Source organism: Rattus norvegicus, chromosome 9 (genome assembly GCF_036323735.1).
Source record: "Rattus norvegicus strain BN/NHsdMcwi chromosome 9, GRCr8, whole genome shotgun sequence".
NCBI classification, from domain to species: domain Eukaryota; kingdom Metazoa; phylum Chordata; class Mammalia; order Rodentia; family Muridae; genus Rattus; species Rattus norvegicus.
In genome coordinates, this window is record NC_086027.1 from 75,473,561 (window position 1) to 75,495,281 (window position 21,721).

The window sequence follows — 21,721 nt, forward strand, 5'->3', positions numbered from 1 at the left end:
CCCTGTGTTTTAAAACTTCCCAAAGTAGTTTCAACAACACAAGTTAGGGTTGGAAAGTACGTCTGTCTTCAATAAGTTCCTGGGTCTCAGATGTGTTCACATTCCCTGCTTGCGCATTCACTTTTTATTTAATGATCTGAGATATGTAAGATGTGATCTGTGACACGTTTGAATCTCTACCAAATGAGGTTGCATTTTCAAATACTTAGGCTCTCAATTCGATACAATAATGAAGGACAGAATGTGTTTCTGAAAGAAGCTTTCAATTACAAATAAACTGGACAGGCGTGGGTTGTAAAACCTGACACATTCAGTACATATTTATTGAGTATCTTTGTGCACACAGATCCCCATCTGTGTTAAGTGCTGTGACAATGGTGGGAGCAGGAAAGGGGGATTCGTCAACTAGCCTGTGCCTTGAAGATTTTTAAGAGAACATTACAATATCACTCATGATAAAGATTCAAAAAAATCTACCCAATTCTGTGAAATAAAGAAAGAGAGAGGCACTGGAGAAGAGGAGGTCAAAGTAGCCAGACTGTGAGGATATTGCCTTCTGAAGGGAGAATAAAGACACTTCCATAATTAAGAGGAATGATACTGTATCCAAGCATGAAGGGAGCTGCCAAGACTATGGAAATAAACAGATCTCCCTCACTGCAAACAAAACAGTGGTTTATGTGTTCCAGGCTTTTTCCAAAGTTCCATTTGATTAACCCTCATTTTCCATAAAGCAGGTCACTGTAATTTCCATCTCTATTGTAGTATTAGCAGGACTATTGTTTGCCTAGAAACACTCATTGGAGTATTTGTCAGGGCAAGTCCTTCTGAAAATGGTCTGTAGAAGATGACTAATCTGTCACAAACCAATTACTGAACATAGATCTTCACTGTCCCCAGGAATCCGATCTCACCTTCCGCCTGGCCAGTGGGTTGGTTATATGGCAGCCCATGTGGGAACACAGACAGCCTGAAGTCTCCGGCTTTACTGCCCTGGTAAAGCCCATAAGGAGCATCATTACAGGTTCGTGACTCCAGTACCCAGTGGGCAGCATGGGTAGACTCCCTCTCGGTGGGGAGAGTGGTAGAATGGCTTGCCTTTAAGAGGATAATGAGAAGCAGTTTTCTCTGGAAAGTTATGCGGGTGGCTCAGATAACGTGAGACACATATCTTTGGGTCATGTGACTTTGGGAAAGTCATTTAACTATCTTGTGCTTTTGTTTCCTCATCTGGATACTGGGAATTAAAATATTAATAGTGTTTATAGAAATATTGTGAAGACTAAATTACATATTATGGATGGATGTATCAGCTAGAAAAATGCCTGACATATAGTAAGAGATCACTATTATTGCCATTATTATTGAATCAAGTATAATTGATGAAGTAGGTTGTCTTCAGAGGTCTCTTCATAATGTTCTATTGCCGTCAAAGCATTTTACTTGAGGAATTGGACTTGTGTAGCGAACTAGTCCTGATTGAACTGAATTGTAGAAAGAGCCCAGCGTGATAAATGTATAAGTACACAATAGGTTCACCCTTCACTCTAAGCACATCTATATACAACTATATATACAACTTATATAATATGTATAATTCTATTAATGTAAAATCGAGATGCTATCCTACCTTACCTGGCTTCTTAATAAATGCAAATGAGAAAGGGAATAAGAGATTTGTTGGGAGTAAATGCTTAATAAATTCTATTCTATTCTGTCAGTCTTACTTTTAATGCTGATAATAACAGTCAAAAATAAATAAATTACATGGAAAATCTAAGGAAACAAATGCTGTAATCATACATATGTGGAGATGTTTTATTTTAGTTTGTAACTTTTAAACTCAAACAGTGGAGGGTTAAGTATGTAAAAGGACTCTAAAGGTGGAAAGAAACTATAAACACATTCACCCATTCTTTCTCCTCTAGAACCTAACATGATTTTCCAAGTACTTGATATGTTAAGGAATTATTGTAACCATCAAATTCCTTATTAGTCAGGCATTTAAAAAATTCTCATTTTAACAAATTCAAAGAAAACTTTCTACAAAATAAAAAGTATACAATTCTTAATATATATATGTATCTATATATCAGTAACTTTTGAAAGATAGATTAAAGAGTAATATCATAGTTTTAAATATCAAGCTACTAAGTACATAAAGGTGCTATAGCTGTAATTCTGCTTTAGATTCTATGTGTGAGATGAGATAAATTAGTATGGATTCAAACAATGGAGACAGAATGTAGGATGAATGTAAGATTACTTTTAAACAACTAAAAGTAATAGAAATAAAGCTGAGAGTAAAATATGAATAGGTATAACCAATTGTTAGTAAAGTGCCATAACTTTGTGATAAGTTAATTAAAGAAATTTAATTTATTGAAGTTTTGCTATAATTTTCCTATACAAATGGGATAGCCCTTTACAGCTAAAGGTCTGACTCCTGAACCTTGACCCTGGAGACACTTACATGCTTAGCAAGTTCTCTACCACCAATTTACAATGCTAACCCTGTCTCTCCCATTTTGATAAATACACGGATAATTATTTAACACATTTTCAAGATTTCTAAGAAACTAAACCTCCATGAGGGTCCCTGGATTCATCATTCATTTCCCTGTCCTTTGGCTTCTGGAAGATACTTGTTGGTTCCCTTATACTGTGCCTGATGCCCGGGACTTGAAATGGTGCCCAGCATCTGAAGGGAATTCAGACATGACCTAGACCACATGGCTAGAAAGAATAATTCCGTAGGGAGACCTTGGAAGACCTAGTGCCTGAAACACAGATGCGGGGACCACAAAATCTGGTTTGGGACTTTCCAATAAATATCAAGTTAAACTTCTTCTTGCCAGAGTTTTTCATCTATAAATCAGCATGATGAAACAGCAGTAGAATAGGGTCACCAAAAAGATTAAATTTGTTAACAAATTTCAACTAGTTAGGACAGGCCTTGGTATACAGTAAGGACTGGGTAGCCCGTACCTACTTTATTATTACCAACTCCTAAACTTCAATCTCATAAGTCAGAATAAAGAGACGAATATATTCACTGAAAACTCAGAGATGCTTGTCTTTACTGGTCATTTGATTTCAGTTACATCACACAAGATTCGATGTTTGATATTGTCTTTCAAGGTGATAATGTCACATGAAACTGGAAAATGAGAGCATGTGAGATAAAATGAACATGAAATCTGTGCTGAATTTTTTTTTTCATCATCTTTGTAGCCAAAAGGAGCTCTCCAATCAACAGTCAGAGTCAGACCTGCGAATCACCAAATCAAGACACAAGGCAGCAAGGAGAGGTTAGTTCGTTATAATCCTGAGAAGAGGGACTCTTTGAGCAGGACATTGTAAGGGCTCGGACTTTAGGTTTAGACTCATACCATGACGGGATTCCAGCCCTCTCCTCCGTCCTGAACATGCAGTGTTGCTCAGTCTGACGTCTTCTGTCAGTCAAGTGTGAAAAATAAATTTTAAGCATCTTCCAATAGTCTAGGTGTTGAAACAAAACAGTGTATGAGTATTTTATCTCACCACCAGTTTATAGTCAATAGGGCTTTACCTTGATGGCTAGCATGTCACAAAACATATTAGCTGTCATTCATCTTGCATCAAATAAAGTGCCATTTGATCTTCCTTCGCTCTCCATGTAATCTGTGCAAAGTAAAAGCATGGTGCCTTCTATTAAAGTTGGGTTCTGTTTCTGACATTTTACTCTCAGGAATAGCACGATCTTCCACTCTACTCCCTCCCCCCAAGCTAGGGTTTTTGGTGTAGCCCTTAGGCACATGTAGCTACCAATCCCTTGAAATATGGCTACAGTGAATTGAGAGTTTTAAACAAAGAGGCCATTTTGAAAATATTGCATGAAAAAGGATATACCAATGATTTTATATCAATTATATGTTGAAATGAGTTTAGAATTTTAATATATTACTAAAATTAATTTCAAACATCCCGTGTGTGTGTGTGTGTGTGTGTGTGTGTGTGTGTGTGTGTGTGTGTGTGCGCATGTACCAGAGAACAACCTCAGTTGTTATTCTTCGGGTGCTGTTTTCTGGTTTTTCCTCTAGTTTCTCCTTCCCCTCTCCCTCCTCCTCCTCCTCTTCTTCCTTCTCCTCTTCCTCTCCCTCCTTCTCCCTCCCCCTTCTCTCCCTCCTCCCCCCCCCTCCTCCTCCTCCTTCTCCTTTTCTTTTTGAGATGAAAATGTATCTATTATCTTCAAAGATCATTGGTCTTAGTCCTTGTGACATATACATAGGCAGTCTATGCAAATTCTACACAGAAACAGAAAGATCTGATATACTCCTCCTCCTTTTTTATAGAAAATATTTAAATTCCACCCCAGGGCCTCTACCCTGCTCCTCAGGCTGACTGGCTTGCAAGCTCCAGGTCCAGTCTCTCTTCTCCTGGAAATCTCAAGTGATTGCCCGGGGTTCTGGGGATTGAACTCAGATCCTCATGCTTACAAGGCAAGGACTTTACTGACTGATCAATCTCCCCAGCCCTCCTTTACTATTCTTAAAGTTAGTGATGAGGCTGTTCACGGTTTGCATTATATTATTTGATTCAACATGCTTTTCTAACGTATACATTTCAGTCTTTACACTGTAAATTCTTGATTTGAAGGTTCTGGTTCATCAGATTTTTGTTTTTATTTTAGTGATGCTGGGTTGGAGCTAAAATGTTCACACACGGTAGGCAAGCATCCTATCATTAAGTGACTAAAACACAGCCCCAGTCTTCTAACTTGTTTTCCGTTTCCCCAATCACCACAAACACATGAAGCATACTGATGCTAACTGGTTCTTTGATAAACTTCTGGAGGCTTCTTTCAGGAGATTCCTAGCTGTGTTTTTCTTTCTATAAAGTGAATGTGGATTGTGTCTTATTTTGTGTGTGTAGGTAGAATACCTACGGGCTAAACCCTGCGGCAAATGCCTGAGGGTCTTTGTACTTAAGAAGTTAATCCACGATACCTATAAAAATATTTCACATTACCTGAGCAAAACTACATGTGTCAGCCACATGGAATTAAAACGTTACTCAGTAAAATGAATCACTGAGTGTATGCTTACACCCCAGATAAAGGTCCCCGCAGACAACCGAAAATTGTGTTGTACCTATTTTTGATGAATGATGGGAAAACTTCCACCCTCAGATTGATTCCTGCTAAACTGGCAATAGGCCGAGCACCACAGCCCTGTGTTGACCCAGTTGGTCCTGGCATGTCTTTCCTGAATTTGGGGGTTCATAACTCCACTGTACATGCTGGACATAGAGATGAAAAAGAAAAGAATGAAGGGCAAGATGAAATAAAACAAAGTACTGAATCCTGATGCTCGGAAAGACACTGGTGCTTTCCCTAAATCTATTTCCATTGCCTTTTAGACAAAGGCCAATCTCTAGTTCTGTGATCCCTTATGCAGCAAAGAAAACCTTCAATATGTATGACTCTGTGTGCGTGAAGGAGGTAAGTCTAGAGACTGTGCTCAAAGCAGGGAAAGGAACTAATCTACTGTCTCACCTCCGAAAGGGACTCGAGGTGGTCAGTGAAGCACTGCAGGCGGATTCCATCTCACCTAAGGCCACCATCTCTGTCTGCCGTCAGGGAAATTCCTTCGATGGAAGCCTGTCCTCCCAAACCTCCCAGGAAAGAGGCCCATCACATTCAAGGTATTTACTGGAACGCTAGATCGACAAGGAAACGTAGCCCAGTTACCAGTTCCACTTATTTTTACAGTCTTCATTCTTTAAAATATGGATGTGTGTATTTTCTATGTGTATGGTTTAACCAAGATATAAATTATTTCCAAATACATGCTATGAATGTCCCTCATTTCCCCATTTTAACAAATTAGGCTAGAAGTAGGAAACACGTCAGGTTTAATGCGATGCCTGTGTTAAATACCCAAGTGCAGAAATCCCAATGAAGGTATAAGAAGATTACACTGCAGCCGTGATTAAGGCTCTGCTGTAGTGGATAAGGGTACTTTTCATCAGTAAATCCCTGTGTTGAAATGGGTGTCGCTAAAACGCTTTGAAATTATCAACTGTACTCCTTAAACCTTCCAAGTCTTCCCTGTTATATTGTGAACATATCAAATTTACCTTCTTTTTTTCCTTTTTTTTAATTGGATATTTTCTTTATTTACATTTCAAATGTTATCCCCTTTCCTGGTTTCCCCTCTACAAACCTCCTATCCCATTTCCCCTGTTTCTTTGAGGGTGCTCCCCCACACACCCACCCACCCACCCACTCCTTCCCCACCTCCCTGTCCTGACATTCCCCTACACTGGGGAATTGAGCCTTTACAGGACCAAGGGCCCCTCCTCCCATTGATGCCTAACAAGGCCATTTTCTGCTACATATGTGGCTAGCGCCATTGGTCACTCCATGTGTACTCTCTGGTTGGTGGTTTAGTCCCCGGGAGCTCTGGGGGGATCTGCTTGGTTGATGTTGTTCTTCCTGTAGGGTTGCAAACTCTTTCAGCTCCTCAGTGCTTTCTCTAACTCCTCCATTGGGATCCCATTCTCAGTCCAATGGTTGGCTGCGAGCATCCGCATCTGTATCTGTCAGGCTCCGGCAGAGCCTCTCAGGAGGCAGCTATATCAGGCTTCTGTCAGCAAGCACTTCTTGGCATCTGCAATAGCATCAGGGTTTGGTGACTGCAAATACCTTCTACAAGAACCAAGCTAGTCTATATCTTCCAACTCTCTAATGGAATTATGGAAATCCAGATTCACAAGGAAAACCCTTTCACCTAATGAGCCATAATTCACAAGACAGTCTGTAATTCTTTTTTACAGTGAAAGTATCATTTAGGTGATAGTGCTTTAAATTAAGGTTTTAAATGTCCTTTAATTGAGTTAAAATTTCTATGCCATAAAATCAAACCTCTTAAAGTTAATCTTAATCATTTCTCGATATATTTGCCAAGTTGTGCAACTGTCACCAAAATCCATTTTAGAACATTTCTGTCATTTATGCTTGTGGTGAACCCCACTCCCACACAGACTTTAGAAAGTCTCTGATCTACTTTCTATGGTTGGTTTGCATTTCTCAGCCCTGCGTAAAAATGGGATGGATTAGTTGGTATCTCCCATCTGCCTTCTTTGAGTTAGTATAATGTTTTCGAGGGATCTTTGATTGCACTCATCAATGCTTTGTTCCCCTTTATTGCTGAATACCATTAGCTTGTACAAAGATATCAACGTTTCTGTACTCATCATCAGGTGGCTACTTTGTTGCCATGTTTTATGTTTTATGAATAGCATTGCTGTGGCCCTTCACTTAAATCTTTTATGAACATGGGTCCCCGTCCCATTGGTGGACAGCCATGAGTAGAATTGCTGAGTTGTGTAACAAATTTATGCCCAAATTTGAAAAGAAACGACTTTTTCTGGAAAAAAAATGGTGGCACTATTTTACATTCCCCCAGCAATATTTAAATCTTTGTATCCCCAGGAACATTTTTTATTGTTTTTCTGTTTTTATTATAGTCATCTTAGTGGTTTCCTACTGTGGCTTTCATTTACTTTCCCCTAATGGCTAAGGACCCTAAGGATGCCTTCATATGCGTATGAGCTATTCAGAGGTACTCTTATTAAAAGGCAATTCAGACTTTCCCCACATTTTAATGGAAGTGTCTAAATGTTCACTTTTAAGAATTTTTAAACATATTCTGCATACAAATATCTTATCAGGAAAAAATGATTCACAGGTGTGTCCTTCTAGTAATCTCACTTGTCTTTTCCTTTGAAAGTTTTTAAATGATTTATCTGTACATGGCCCTAGGCCAGATTGTATAGGTATATTTACTTTTGAATTCTTTCTTACACTTACTAAAAGCAAAAAAGCCATGTAGAAGAACATTGGCGTCTTTGTGTTCATAGGCTTAGTACATATGCATTTATCCATTGGTTTCTATTTCAGTAGGCAGCCCAACCATGACCCAGGCATCTTCCTTAAAAGTTCCAGGGGAGCATCTCAGTTAAGGTCTAGATTCATCCTCTAGCTCTTTAGAGCAACTAGCCAAAATACCTGAGGTTCACCCCAATCCAAGCCACGTATATCCACCTTCTTAATGCCTCCACACCCTTTCTCATTGTTATTTAATTCAAATCCTTACTAATTTCCTATTTAGATTTCTGCAACTGTGTCTAGTGTTGTATGCATGGTCTTTTTATTCACTGCATGTGCACTGAGGAACCATACTGCTCCCAACTGCCCATGACCTAAAGAGACAAATGATGTGTAACCACATGTGGTAAAATAGGCATAAGACATACCTGCAGTGTGCATGGCTGCAGAAAGGGATGAGGTGGGACACACTGGCTTGTAGTAGTTCTGATGTTGAGTAGTAAGTGTGGGAGGCTCTCCGAGAGAATGCAGTCCACTCCTGGCTGTGGCAACTGGCTTCTCCTTATGAGCTGGTTCTATCCTCAAAATCAGTTTTCTCTTTGCAAGAAAGGCAACACATGTTCACAGCTAATTTCCTGCAATTAACATTTGGGAGACAGGGCTTGTGAGCCTACTTTCAATTTTTAATGTTTCCAGAAGTATTTTTTGTTAATGTAATGCCGTTTAAGTTTTTGTAGGTTCAGTGTGAAACTTACTGGGATCCAGTGGAATAGACATAATCCACATTTGGATATCCAATCTCTGTCTTAGGCTTCTGTGAAAGAATAATCATCTGATTTTCTTATAAGGCATTATATATGCATGTATAAAAATAATTATAAACTGATAATGTCATATGAGGATAATAAACTATGAGATTATGTAATAGATAATGTAAAATTAAATAGTGGATACCATATATATTATATTATATAATAGATAACAGATGAGGATAATAGACTTATATATGTGTATATGTATGTACATATGCAAATATGTAGAAATAAATGTGTGTTATATAAATATACAATAAATATAAACATATATATATTTGAAGCACACTGTCAAGGTTTGTAGAGGGCCTTTGTCAGATTCAATAGTATTCTGAAATATGACTTAGATTATTTTGAAGTCTTAACAAGTGAGTCTATATCTTCACTCTTGGCTTGATATAGATTCTGTTTATCCAATAGTTCCCTGGATTTTATTTTTGCATTCAGCTATTATCTGTTCTCTGTAAAATCTGGGAAATTCTAATATTATCATGTCTCATATTATACATCTTTAATAATTCTTTTTTAATTTCTCTCTCCTCTATTTTCGTTTACTATAGCCAGCAAAAAGAAATCAGAAGGTCTTTTAGACCTTATTAGGACATCTCTTTCATTGGGTCACCTAGTTTGTTGGGCACTTTTGTATAACGTCCATACCAATGTAAACTCAGTCCTACTTATACACAGCAAAAACCTTCATCCCTAGTTCCAGCAGCTTCCTTTACTCCCTCTGAAGCCTACCAGCAGGTTTCTCAAGGTTCAAAAGTTTTCTGTACAAACTGTGGAGAAAATTTGTATTAAAAAAACAATCATATTCCTCATTTCTTTTTAAGGGTTATTCCTATTTCAGGGTTCTACAACCATTCTCTGAGTTTAAGGTTTTATCTGGTACCAAAGTCTGTTTGGTTAGCCTCAGTTCCTCAGCTTTGAGGTGTCTCTTTAAGGCCACTCATAACATGGAAACTGGCTTCTCTTCAAACAAATTATGCAAGACAGAGAACACCAATATAGGTGCTCTTATTCAACACACTCTGAAAGTTACAGACTGTCCCTTCTATTGTGTATTACAATATCCAACCGTGGTAAAGTATGGGAGGCAGAGAACATTGGGAACTATTTCATAGGCCAGCTGCAACAAACAGTATTGATGATAATGTCACTATCATCTTATCCACTATACATTTTATTATTAATTTTTCATCAGTTGTTGAATATGTCTCTTCCACAAGTTTTTTTTATTCCAAAGTGTTTAATTTGATTTAATCTAAGAAGTAGTCTCTCATTTCTTTGAAGTATACACTGAAGCCAGATACTTTTATAAAGTCATAAAAACCAGTATGCAAGCAAATCTTGAGGTTATAAAATATTCATATTATATTTCTTGCATAGTTTTCTTGACCATTAGAGATTGTAAGTATAAGCAGAAAATGAAGTTCCTTTCCGTGAAATTCAAACTATATTGATTCTAATCTGATTAAGTATAAAAACAAAGCTCTCTAAATTCCCATATTCTTATTTGTGAAAGGATGTTTTCTGATATTACTATACTTGAGCCATCTCTCTATCATTTATCTGCCCACCTATGTGTAATTGTCCATCAATATGTATTTCTTAATGTAAACACACACACACACAAACACACACACACATTTTCATAGCACAAAACACCCACATTATGTGAGTTAGACATGAACCTGTGGCACTCTGGAAAAAATGAGTTGTCTTCTCTCTGCCTAGAGACAGTGGCTGGTTACCATGGAAATTATGCACAAGTGAGACCGCTTAGCAAATGCTTGTGTTAATGTATCTCCATTGGAGGAGTTCTTGTGTTTATTGAACTTGAAGAAAGAGCCTTAATAACAAAGCCGTGCAAATATCCTAGCAACGAAAGCTGTCTACCTACATCAAGCCAATCCAGTTCACTGGGGCTTTTGCTCTGACCTTGACTGAACTCAGCATTATTCTTTCCTGCATGCTGCAATCAGTGAATAAGTAGCTAGTTTTTAAAATTAATGTAAGATTACATCTTTAATTACCATGTGCATAGGCATAATTCATGCTTCATTAAATGCTGCAGAGGGTCCAGACTGATTCCCACATTTCTCTGCTATCACAGACTGTTACTCCCAGATTAGTCACTTGCATTCAGTTGTTCTAGTGTCGTCTTTCAGTACTAGTTAATGATAACCTGGTTTCCCAAATCTGTACTTGGCTGGGAATAGATTAAAGCAGTCTGACTTTTGTGAAAGGCTTTTCTCATCATAGTTTCTTATTGTGTACAAATAACTATAGAAACACTTAAATATATTTACAAAATCATATTTATAATTCTACATTAATACTCAAAATATTGAGAAATAAGTACTCCTCCATGTGGCCATTAGGTAAATAAATGCCATTAATTTCCCTGTGAGCCTCTCCTCAATTTTCCATGTATTTCATTTATAAGTAAAATTATATTCATATTCAGTCATGAAATTTTCATATTTTCCTACTCTCTCAAGGTTTAATTTAATAAAAATGGCTTTTAATTTCCACTGACCAGTTAATTGCATGTTATAATGCTGTTCTAGATAAAATACTTTATCATTTTTACTTTTTAATGACCATTCCAACCAGCAGAACTCACACTTCAAGTTACATAATATAGTAACTGAAAGAAAATGTAAAGGTATATGAGGTTCTAATTACTTGCCACTGAATTGTCTGTTAGTTGTTGTTGTTGTTGTTGTTTTCAGGAGGTCATTGTGGGATGGTCATTTTTGGGTACCTGTGAATTATTTCCATGGGATAGAAAACCAATTGTATTTCCAGGAAAAAGGACCAGCTCAGACAAGAAAGTGAGGTGAGAGTTGGAGAGCTAGGGGCCACTGAGGGTATGTGGCAACTGAGACCAGAGCCAGAGAATAAGAAAGTAGCAGAGATCCCTAGAGTCTTGGCATGAAAGAAACAGTTACAGACCTGGGCAAGAGGAGGTACCAAAATGGCAACCAGAAGGACTGGAAGTAGAGATCCCAGGGTACCAAATAGAAAATAACAGTTACAGATAGATCCTGAGGTAACTGATGCCGTGAACACATTGACTATGAAGCAGAGAAACACTAACCACAGAGAAGGGAAAAGGGCAAGCATTATTAGAAGATGTAAACATCTCATATTAAGAAGGTGAGGAGAGGCCATAGATGTGGGAGTTCACCCAGGGTCTCTAGGTTTGGTTTTTCTTAAAGGTTCCTGGGGACCTATGTCTCCTTGATTGGTTTTGCATGGTTTCCTCCCTTAGATAGTCTCTATTCTCCCTGTTGAATAGTTTTGTAAGAGGAACAGTCTCTTGGGGTGGGGGTAGAGGTGAAGGTGGGGCAAACGTGGGAGCAAGAAAAAGCCCTTTTTAAAGAGGCCATACCTGTTTCCCAGGTCAGCCCAAGTTCCCCTTAGCATCCTTCAGTTTCAAATAGAGTTTACTCCAAATCAAACAGATAAAATGTGAATCTGTGATTACCCTAGCTAGGGATATGTTTTTAGTCTCAAACTTATTCATATCCATGGAGTCTTGCTGTTCTGCAGCACCTCATCCAATCAATGAACTGCCAAACTCTGCTAGAAGAAGGAAAAAATGATGAAAAAAGAGAAAGAGGAGGGGAAGGAGAAGAAGGGGAGGAAGAGGAGGAGAAAAAGAGGAGAAAGAGAAGGAAAGGAAGAAGGGGGAGGCAGAGGAGGAGGAGGGGAAGGGGAAGAAGAAGGAGAAGAAGAAGAGTAGGAGGAGGAAGAAGAGGAGGAAGGGAAGGGGGAAGTAGAGGAGGAGGAAGAGGAGGAAGAGGAGGAGGAGGGGGAGGAGGAGGAATTATTCACAAGTTACTAGTTTCAGTAGACTAAACTCAGTGTGTAGAGAAAGACAAATCAGTGTCTTGATACATGACATTGTCAATACAGAATCCCAATAATGGTGTGTACATCTAGTAGTTATTTTGACTGTTGGGCTAGTAGATAAGAAATCATCCTTTACATGTTTATCTAGGACAACTGTTCTACAAATCCAAAATTATGAAAGGATTTAAGGAATACTGGAACATCTGGACAAAACTTCTTGGGCCTGACCCTTAGAAATTTTAGTTTAGGAAATCTTAGGGGCAACCCTGATGTTCTTTTTCTTAACATCTTTCCTCTTTCATGTGTTCCTTGGGGACTTTCATGGTCCACTGGAACCTCATAGGGATAATGTCCCAGGGATTTGGAAAATTTAGAGATTATCTAATATAAAATCTATAAAATTCGAGAACTCTAAGGTACGATGTCGAAGGAGACAGTTTATGATAACTATAGCTACTCTAGGGTGGAAGTAATTCTTCTGACCTGCTGATATCTGCCTTCATCACGGAAGATTAGTCAAGAAAATAATGGCTTTCACTGACTCGTATAAATTAGAGGACTGTCGCGAAGGCTTGGGGACCTAAAATTACACAGCTGGTATCCAGCAGGCCTCCCATTTTTCTCTTCTTTGCAGATCTAACATGGGAAAGAATTCTTGTTAACTTAGGTGTAAATGACAGGCTTAGAGGAATAAGTTCGATCATGATTCCTTAAGGAAAATAAATGGGGTTTGGGGAGGGGAGAATACTGAAAATAAGTCTCTAAGAAAAGGTCTAGAAATGAAAGTCAAGGTTATTGCTTTCCCTCCAGCAGGTGCTGAAGGTATAACCAGTCAAGGTTCCGAATGTAATAAAACACCCAGTGAAAAACTGAAAAGAATATGAGAGAGGTCCTTTACCTTGAATTAATTAATTTTAGTTGAAATTCAGTACACTAACAGCTGGTACACCTGCATAATAGAAAATAAGACTGGAATAGATAGCATGGGATAGCACACCTGTTGTCCCAGCACTCAAGAGACTGACACAAGAAGATCATGAGTTCAAGTCCAGGCTGGGCTGCTTAGTGAGTTGGAAGGCAGCCTGAACTACATGAGAAATTATCTCAAAAACAAAACAACTGTAACAATAAGAAGGAGGAGGAGGCATGGGAGGAAAATGAAACATACAGAAAATGAATCCCAATACACATCAAACAGACTTGGTTCGATACTGTATAGATTTTCAATTTCATTTGAAGAATGAATGTTCCAGGTATAGAGAACAAAAGAAACAAGGAGATTTGAAGGATGTGATTGCGATTCTCTTGGTGAGTTGTGTGGGCCACTAGCACTTGAATGGTGTCTACAGGTAAACCTGATGAGGAGTAGTTGGAAAAAGAATCTATAGGACTCTACAATGAATTTAAAATTGGCCTGTGGATGACGATCAGACAATTGGTAGCTTCCCAATCCCTGTGTGTGAAAATTCAGGGTATTATAGAAAGCATATTCAATATGATTTCCACCCCAGTTAGTAATTTAGTGGGTGGCATCCAAAGTGCTTGACTTTTTGTATTTAGTTGTTTACTTTCTAGTTAAACTACTCAGAATATTCAACTACAGCTCTAAGGGCTGGTGAGATGGCTCAGCAGTTAAGAACACTTGCATGCCAGACTGACAACCTAAGTATATGTCTCTAACCTGCCTGGTAGGAGAGAACTGATGGCCACAAGTTGTCTTCTCATCTGCACACCCGCAATGGTACAAGCACCCACATTCATGCATTCACGCATGCGCATACACATGTTGCTACTCAGTACAGTAGAGGATGTTAGTTATGATAGTAAGAACAACAATGTGGCAGGCACTTTGATAAGGGAGTAGTAGAAAGGGATGTGAAAATCATAAACAGGGTACCAGATATGACCTGGGCTTTTATTTTTTAGAAATATTTCTATAATGTTCAGGTGTGTGTGTGTGTGTGTGTGTGTGTGTGTGTGTGTGTGTGTGTGTGTGTGTTGTGATTCTTGATGAAACTGTGAAGTAGAACAAATGTTCCACCAAACACACAAATCTCTACTCCCTGTTATTTGCTCTCAGTAGCAGGCTAACTCTGTGCCTCTGTACCATTACATTGGTAATTTTAACCACTGGTAAGTTATGGATCTTATGTCCAGGACATGCTGATAATCTTTGCACTTGGGAAGCGGTGTTAGGGGAATCAAGAGTTCAGACAAGACTGTGCTTCATAGGGAGACCTGTCTCAGACAAACAGGCAGACAATGAAATCCCCAAAATACGTGCCTTAGAAGTTCATGAACCTTACCCGTACTCTCAGTGGCTGCACTCTTTTTTTCAAGAAGCTACTTTTTGGTGTGGGGTAGGGTTGTCAAACCTTCTTTCTGCATCATCTAACTCAGAAGATGGTGCTTGAAGATTAAACTTCCAGTTTAGATCCAAGGTGACTTCAGCTCCCAGAAACCTGACTTAATTTGGTCATTTACTTTCTGTTATACTTACTGTGCCTTATGTTCTGCAAGAAAGACTTTTGCACCTATGGCTGTCCTAATTTGGGCTGCTGTGACATAGCCAGAGTGATTTCTAAACAGGAGACATGTATTGCTGACAATCCCGGAGGCTGCATGTCTAAGATCATGGCATCAGGATGGTTGCATTTGGATTCAGACTGCTGACTTCTGATGCTCCGATGTGATAGGAAGACAGCAAGAGAGCACTCAGAAATCCTTTTCCTACACGGTGTTATACCTAGAAGTGAAGACTTGTGGCTCAGTAATGCCCACCCCTAATTTCTAGCACATTGGGATTTCAAATATTAATTTTGAAAGACAAAACCATTAATTCTAATGCTCCTAAGATATCTATATAATATATTAATATAAGCAATTTTAAAAATATTCTTTAGTAAGCTGATTATTAGTTAATGAGCATATCGTGCATTTAAATGAAATAATAGCATTCCAGAACTTTGAGAATTTTTAAGTTACTTATGCATAGTTATATAACAAGAATTTTCAATATTCATTTTCATAATGGTAAGACAGTTTGTTTAGAATATTTCTGTTTCTTTAATTCTATTACATAATACTTTCACTATTAAACCTAAATAGCTCCATTCAGTAAATATAAAAACCATCATCCTGTTTTATTTTCGTCAAACCTTATAGTTCAAGAAACATCATGACTTGAATCCCATCCATGCCTTTGTCTTTGTCTATCATTGTTGCCCACTTCCCAAGTTACTGATCACCACCAACATAGGATGCTCAAACCCAACTCATGATTCTTTTATAAATCAATACCTTTGTGGGTGTGGTTCCCTTTAACTTAAAATACCAGTTTGTCTTCCTGAGCCAACTTTACTTTTAAATTGCTAATTTCTTACAATCCTTCAAAACTCTCAATGTGTCTACTTTCAAGAAATGCTTAACAAAAGTAGAGAGGACTAGTCGGGGCACATGGTCTGTAGAGTGAGCCCTGCAGGAGATGAGTGAATGAACAAAAAAGTGGATTTACTGGATTGTGTTGTCCTTGGAAGGCCTGCTGTCCCTGTAATCATCTTCTCTCTATCACTGGGAGCAGGGCCTCTCTTGTGATACCACCGTGCCAGAGGTCACGCTATGCCACCTACTTCGATGTTGCCGTTCTCCGCTGTCTTCTCCAGCCCCACTGGTCTGAGGAAGGCACTCAGTGGTCCCTGATGTACTATCTACAAAGGCTTCGACACATGCTGGAAGAGAAACCAGAAAAGGCCCCAGATCCAGATATTCCTCTCCTGCCTAGGCCCAGAAGTAGCTCAATGGTGGCAGCAGCTCCCTCGCTAGTGAACACCCACAAGACTCAAGTAAGACGAACCTGGTCCATTGTCGCTTGCGCTATCAGTGTCAGCATTTTCTGTTTATCTCCTGGCTTCAAGCTCCTACGGTTTCCCTGCCTTAAATTGCTCGCTGACCAGCTCCTTGCAATTCTCCTTCCCTTCGGGTGCATGGCTAGAACCTTTGGCAGCTCTTCAGCTCTCTTGTCACCATTGGCAGAAGTGTCCATTCTGTGCATGTTAATTTAATATGAGCCTTTGTTTATCCAAAACATTGAAAATCATGTCTCCTGGAAAATCAGGAAACCAGTTAGAATAGGGTTCTGACATACAACCTGGTAATGACTATTATCAGGGCATTAGCATTTTACAGAATGTTTCTCAACTTTTTTGCGTAACTCAAAATCTTAAGAGTCTCAAAGCCACCATCGGGAACATTACCTTTTGATACACAGGCTTACCATTTATTATGGCTACTGAGAGAAGTAATCTGAATACATCCTGATTTGGTAACCTTCCTATGACGGTTGCATTCTGACCAGTGATGCCCACAGGTCAATCAAGCACTCGTTCTTCTCATCTTTCTCATCAGATCCACGTTATGAAAATACAGAGGAATGATTCGCTTGCAGGGCATTCAGCCATCTGATTAAACTTGAGTGGGTTGGTCTGAAAATGTTTTCCAGCACATTCTAAATATAAACACTGCTTTGGTAGTAGATGTCCTGTCATAATGAGCACCTCCTTTAGTAAGTTATTATCTAAAAAACTCTCAGCTCAGGAAGATCTCAGTGAGTATGGAGGAGAAAATGATCAAAATGTGTCATATAAAATGTTTTAATTTTATATATATACATACATATATATGTGTATGTATATATATGTATAGATATATATGTATGTATATATATATATATAATTAAATTCCCTATTTTCTTAGTATTTTGGATCCAGGGCTACATGGCCTCACTGTTAAAATTTGCAAACAGAAGTTAAAATTAATATGAAATGTGTCTTTCAAAGCAGAATTTGGATCAGTTATGGAAGTTAAAAAGTTTATAGCTCTCAAAGCGGCAGGGATAGCTCCATTGAAAAGATAACACCTCAATAAAATAAGTACTGGGATGGCCTGAGTCATTATGTTTGTTGTTTATTAAGGATCTCACCATGAAGTGTAATGAAGAAGAAAAATCTCTGAGCCCCGAGGCTTTTTCCAAAGTCTCCTTGACCAATCTCCGAAGATCTGCAGTCCCAGATCTGTCTTCAGACCTGGGCATGAACATTTTTAAGAAGGTGAGTATGCATTTTGATATGTCAGTGATTTAGTAAGCCAGAGGAGCATGCTGTCTCTTGATCCGCCACAGGGCACAGGGTAGAAAAGGGAGGGAATACTAGCTCCTAAGTGTAACAGTGACTCACAGCATGACTCTGTAACCAAATGTGTATGTGTCTGTGTGTGTGTATGTGTGTGTGCTTATGTGGTACATGTGTGTGTATGTGTGTATATGTGTGTATGTGCGTGTGATCATGTTTATGTGTGTGTGTATGTATCTGCTTATGTATATATGTATATGTGTGGGTAATCATGTGTATGTGTGTGTATGTGTGTATGTATGTGTTGTATTCTCGATGTTCCCCACAGCCATGATGCAATGTGCTTCAGTGGTCGCAAGTGTGTGCTGATGCTAGTTTTCATTCCCATGTCTCCATTTCATTTATCGAATACTTTATACAAGTAGTTTTTACCTAATCCACTGAGACCCTATTCTTTGAATTTTTCAGAACAGAAGTGTTAGGCAGTTTGCTAAAATTTAACCCCAACCTCAAAGACAAGACTTCTATCTAAACATTCACATTCTTCTGGACCAGCCATTCCATCATCTCTCTTTCACCATTGAATGGAGTCAATCAACTAGGAGATGATGTGTGCTCATTTAAATATAGCAGCTTTGTTTTCCCTTTTTCAAAATGATTTAATTATGTCAATGAAGAACATAAACATTAGTATTTACTTATCATCTCAACTTATTGCTAATAAGTAATGATAATGAGTGTGTCTCCCTCATTAACAATACAACAGTAGGCACTGACCATCATTTTTCTAACAACATTGACAATTATAGATAAAAAGGAGAGATTTTCCTATTTTGGCTGCACATAGGTATTTTGGAATAGCTTTATAAATCTAAGGGCTGCCTGAGCCCAGAATAATGTAATCAAAATTGCCGAAAGCTAGATTCAGATATGGGTATATTTCTAAAGCCTTTTAATTTCTAAATATTTCTAAAGGCATTCTAAATTCTGACTCACCCTTGATCTTGATCTGGTTTGCTATGAATGATAGATTTGTACCCATGTCTGTTGCACCTTATCTCTGACTGTCCTTGTGAACAGTGACCTTGCTAACTAGAATGATGGACCTCAAACTTGGAAGGTAGAAGAGAAAGGAGACAGGTCCAAGGGGTGGCTCAAGGCACTGCCCCTCTACACCAGTGGTTCTCCACCTTTAGTGTGTATCAGGGATCAGGGGCAACTTTGGGACTTGTTGAAACAGATCACTGGGTTTTTCCTTCTTAATTTTAAATGTTATATATGTCTGAGGGTGAAGCTGCAAGTTTGAGCTTCTAACAAGTTCCAAAAGGAAGCTGCTGCTCATGGCTCAGGGTCTTCTCTTTGAGAACCAGTGCTCAAACTCATTCTGCAGAAAGATTTCCAGAACGTGTTGTATTTTGCTTGGTTTCTTTCACTCTATTAAGATCCTTGTGACATTATCCCCATCTATTGGATGGTGCCCAATAATGGTCTGGGAGTCCTTTTCCTCAAAAATGTCCTGCATTTACTCTTACAGCTCTTTTGCCTTGTGTCTGCCTTTATCTCTCCTCATTGCAGTTCAAAAGTCGCAAAGAAGACCGAGAGAGGAAAGGCTCCATTCCATTCCACCACACGGGGAAGAGGAGACCTAGACGAATGGGTGTACCATTCCTGCTGCATGAGGACCACCTAGATGTCTCACCTACCCGCAGCACATTCTCATTTGGCAGTTTCTCTGGGCTTGGAGAAGATAGGAGAGGCATTGAAAAAGGAGGCTGGCAAACCACTATCTTAGGTGACTACAAAGATCTTCCCAGTAGGGTACAGCCCAAGTGACCTACCTGTTTGTGAACCTGGATCTCAGGATCCCTTCCAAGTCTACATCTATCCTAATCAATTCATTTGGCCCAAATGCGAGTGCTCTTATATTGAAATAAAGTAGGGTTTTCACAACCAAAGAAGTGCAGATAATTTAATTAACTATGCAAGAAGCCTCTATGATTATCCAGTAAAGGCTATATTACTCAGATCATTATACATGCAGAAACATGGTCATAGAGGATTCTGTATATTAATTTTCATTTTCTCATCTAAGACAGACTTTTACTTGACTGTTATTTAATAAAATAAGGAAAGCAAAGGAAATAAGCACCCCACCACACACACACACCCTGGATGGTAAGCTAAGAAAGGAATCTTAAAATCAGAAGCTGACAGCCAGCGAACCACAACAGATGGTCACTGACATTTGTCTTAGATTGGGGCTGACCCTATCCCAGGCAATTTCATCAATCATTTTGACCTTAACTGTTCCCAAGTCAAGTGTAATTCTTCCTATTTTAGTTGAGCTTCTCTCTCTCCTTCACTCCCTCTCACTTTATTGCTCTCCTTCAGAGAGGGAAACAAATCTCAACTGATAATCTTCTAGATTTTAAAAGTTTCTTGTGATGCTCTCCTCCAACTCAGGGAAGCTGACCCGGCGGGGCAGCTCAGACGCAGCCACTGAGATGGAAAGCCTGAGCGCCAGGCACTCCCACTCCCACCACACCCTGGTGAGCGAGCTGCCAGACCACTCCAACAGCCACGGAGAGAACACTGTCAAGGAAGGTGGGTCCTGCAGCGGTCGTGGGCAAGAGGCAGGATGGGGAAGGAGTGCAGATTTCTTACATTTGTACTCATGTGTCCCAGTTAGGGTTTCTATTACTTTGATGAAACACCATAACTGTCCTAGGGTCTCTATTCCTGCACGAACATCATGACCAAGAAGCAAGTTGGGGGAAGAAAGGGTTTATTCAGCTTACACCTCCATGTTGCTGTTCATCACCAAAGAGAGTCAGGACTGGAACTCAAGCAGGTCAGGAAGCAGTCACATTGCTTCCCCTGCATTGCTCAGCTTGCTTTCTTGAGAGCTTGTTTTGAGGTTCTAGCAGGGGAGCGCAGCTACTCGTATACCCTCTATTCGGGGAAGGTCGTCCTCTTTGGGAGGGACGCACATGGAGCGGTGAGGGAGGAAGGGGACACCCGCCTAGCCAGCCAGATCAGCCGACTCAACCCTGGCGATCAATGGGGTGACAGATGTTGCAGCCAGATCGCCCTCACATCCCTCAGCTTGCTTTCTTTATAGAACCCAGGACTACTGACCCAGGGATGGCACCACCCACAGTGATTCCCTCCCACCCTTGATCACTAATTAAAAAAACACCCCACAGCTGGATCTCATGGAGGCATTTCATTTCTCTATGATAACTCCACCTTGTGTCAAGTTGACACACAAAACCAGCCAGTACCATGACCAAAAGCAACTTGGGGAGGAAAGGATTTATTTGGCTTATGCTTCCAAGTCACTGTTTATTATAAAATGAAGTCAGAACAGGAACTGGAATGGGACAGGAACCTGAAGGCAGGAACTTTATGCAGAGGCCATGGATGCAAAGTGCTGTTTACTGCCTTGATCTTCAGGGCTTACTCCGCTGCTTTCCTTAAAAGATCCTGGACCACCAGCCCAAGGATGGCGTTACTCACAGGGGGCTGGGCCCTCCCCATCAATTACTAAGAAAATGCCCTACAGGCTTGCCTGCAGCTTGATCTCTGGAGGCATTTTCTTGACTGAGGTCCCCTCTTCTCAGAGGACTTTATCTTCTGACAAGTTGACATACAGCCCCATAGCTCACCATGTTAATTGTTCTCCACATCATTATATCTTCAAAACCCAGCACTCGTTCGTTTCTATGGCTCAGAAACCTACTTGTTAGCTACACTTCGCACAGCTTCAGCAGCTGGGGCTGTTTGACACTACTTGATGAGCACCATCCCTCCAGGGGGAGAGCAAGGACAAAACACTCATACATATTCTAAAAGATCGTAAGCCGAAGGCTGGGAAATGTCAACATTCACTGCTTGCCCACCTCCATGCTATACCTTCAAGGCAGGCAGTGTCTACAAGTCAGAGGAAATGAAGTCAAACCTCTGTAAGGCCACTAGATTATTTTTCTGACAGTCTCTGGTTCATCCTGGAGGCTTCTGTGGAGCAAACACATGTCTCTGGGTGG

At 39.6% G+C, this 21,721-nt stretch overlaps 1 protein-coding gene across 17 annotated transcripts in view; it reads left to right on the plus strand.

The window, feature by feature from the left end:
• Nucleotides 1-21,721, plus strand: part of Unc80 (unc-80 homolog, NALCN channel complex subunit) — a 178,232-nt gene that overhangs the window by 11,943 nt on the left and 144,568 nt on the right. For all 17 annotated transcript variants that reach the window (XM_039084598.2, XM_063268134.1, XM_063268135.1 and 14 more), the window contains exons 5-11: nucleotides 901-1,024; nucleotides 3,235-3,311; nucleotides 5,546-5,685; nucleotides 16,130-16,391; nucleotides 17,520-17,654; nucleotides 19,251-19,467; nucleotides 20,139-20,279. In XM_039084598.2, coding sequence (XP_038940526.1) covers nucleotides 901-1,024; nucleotides 3,235-3,311; nucleotides 5,546-5,685; nucleotides 16,130-16,391; nucleotides 17,520-17,654; nucleotides 19,251-19,467; nucleotides 20,139-20,279 — 1,096 coding nt within the window. The remainder of the gene's footprint in view (nucleotides 1-900; nucleotides 1,025-3,234; nucleotides 3,312-5,545; nucleotides 5,686-16,129; nucleotides 16,392-17,519; nucleotides 17,655-19,250; nucleotides 19,468-20,138; nucleotides 20,280-21,721) is intronic.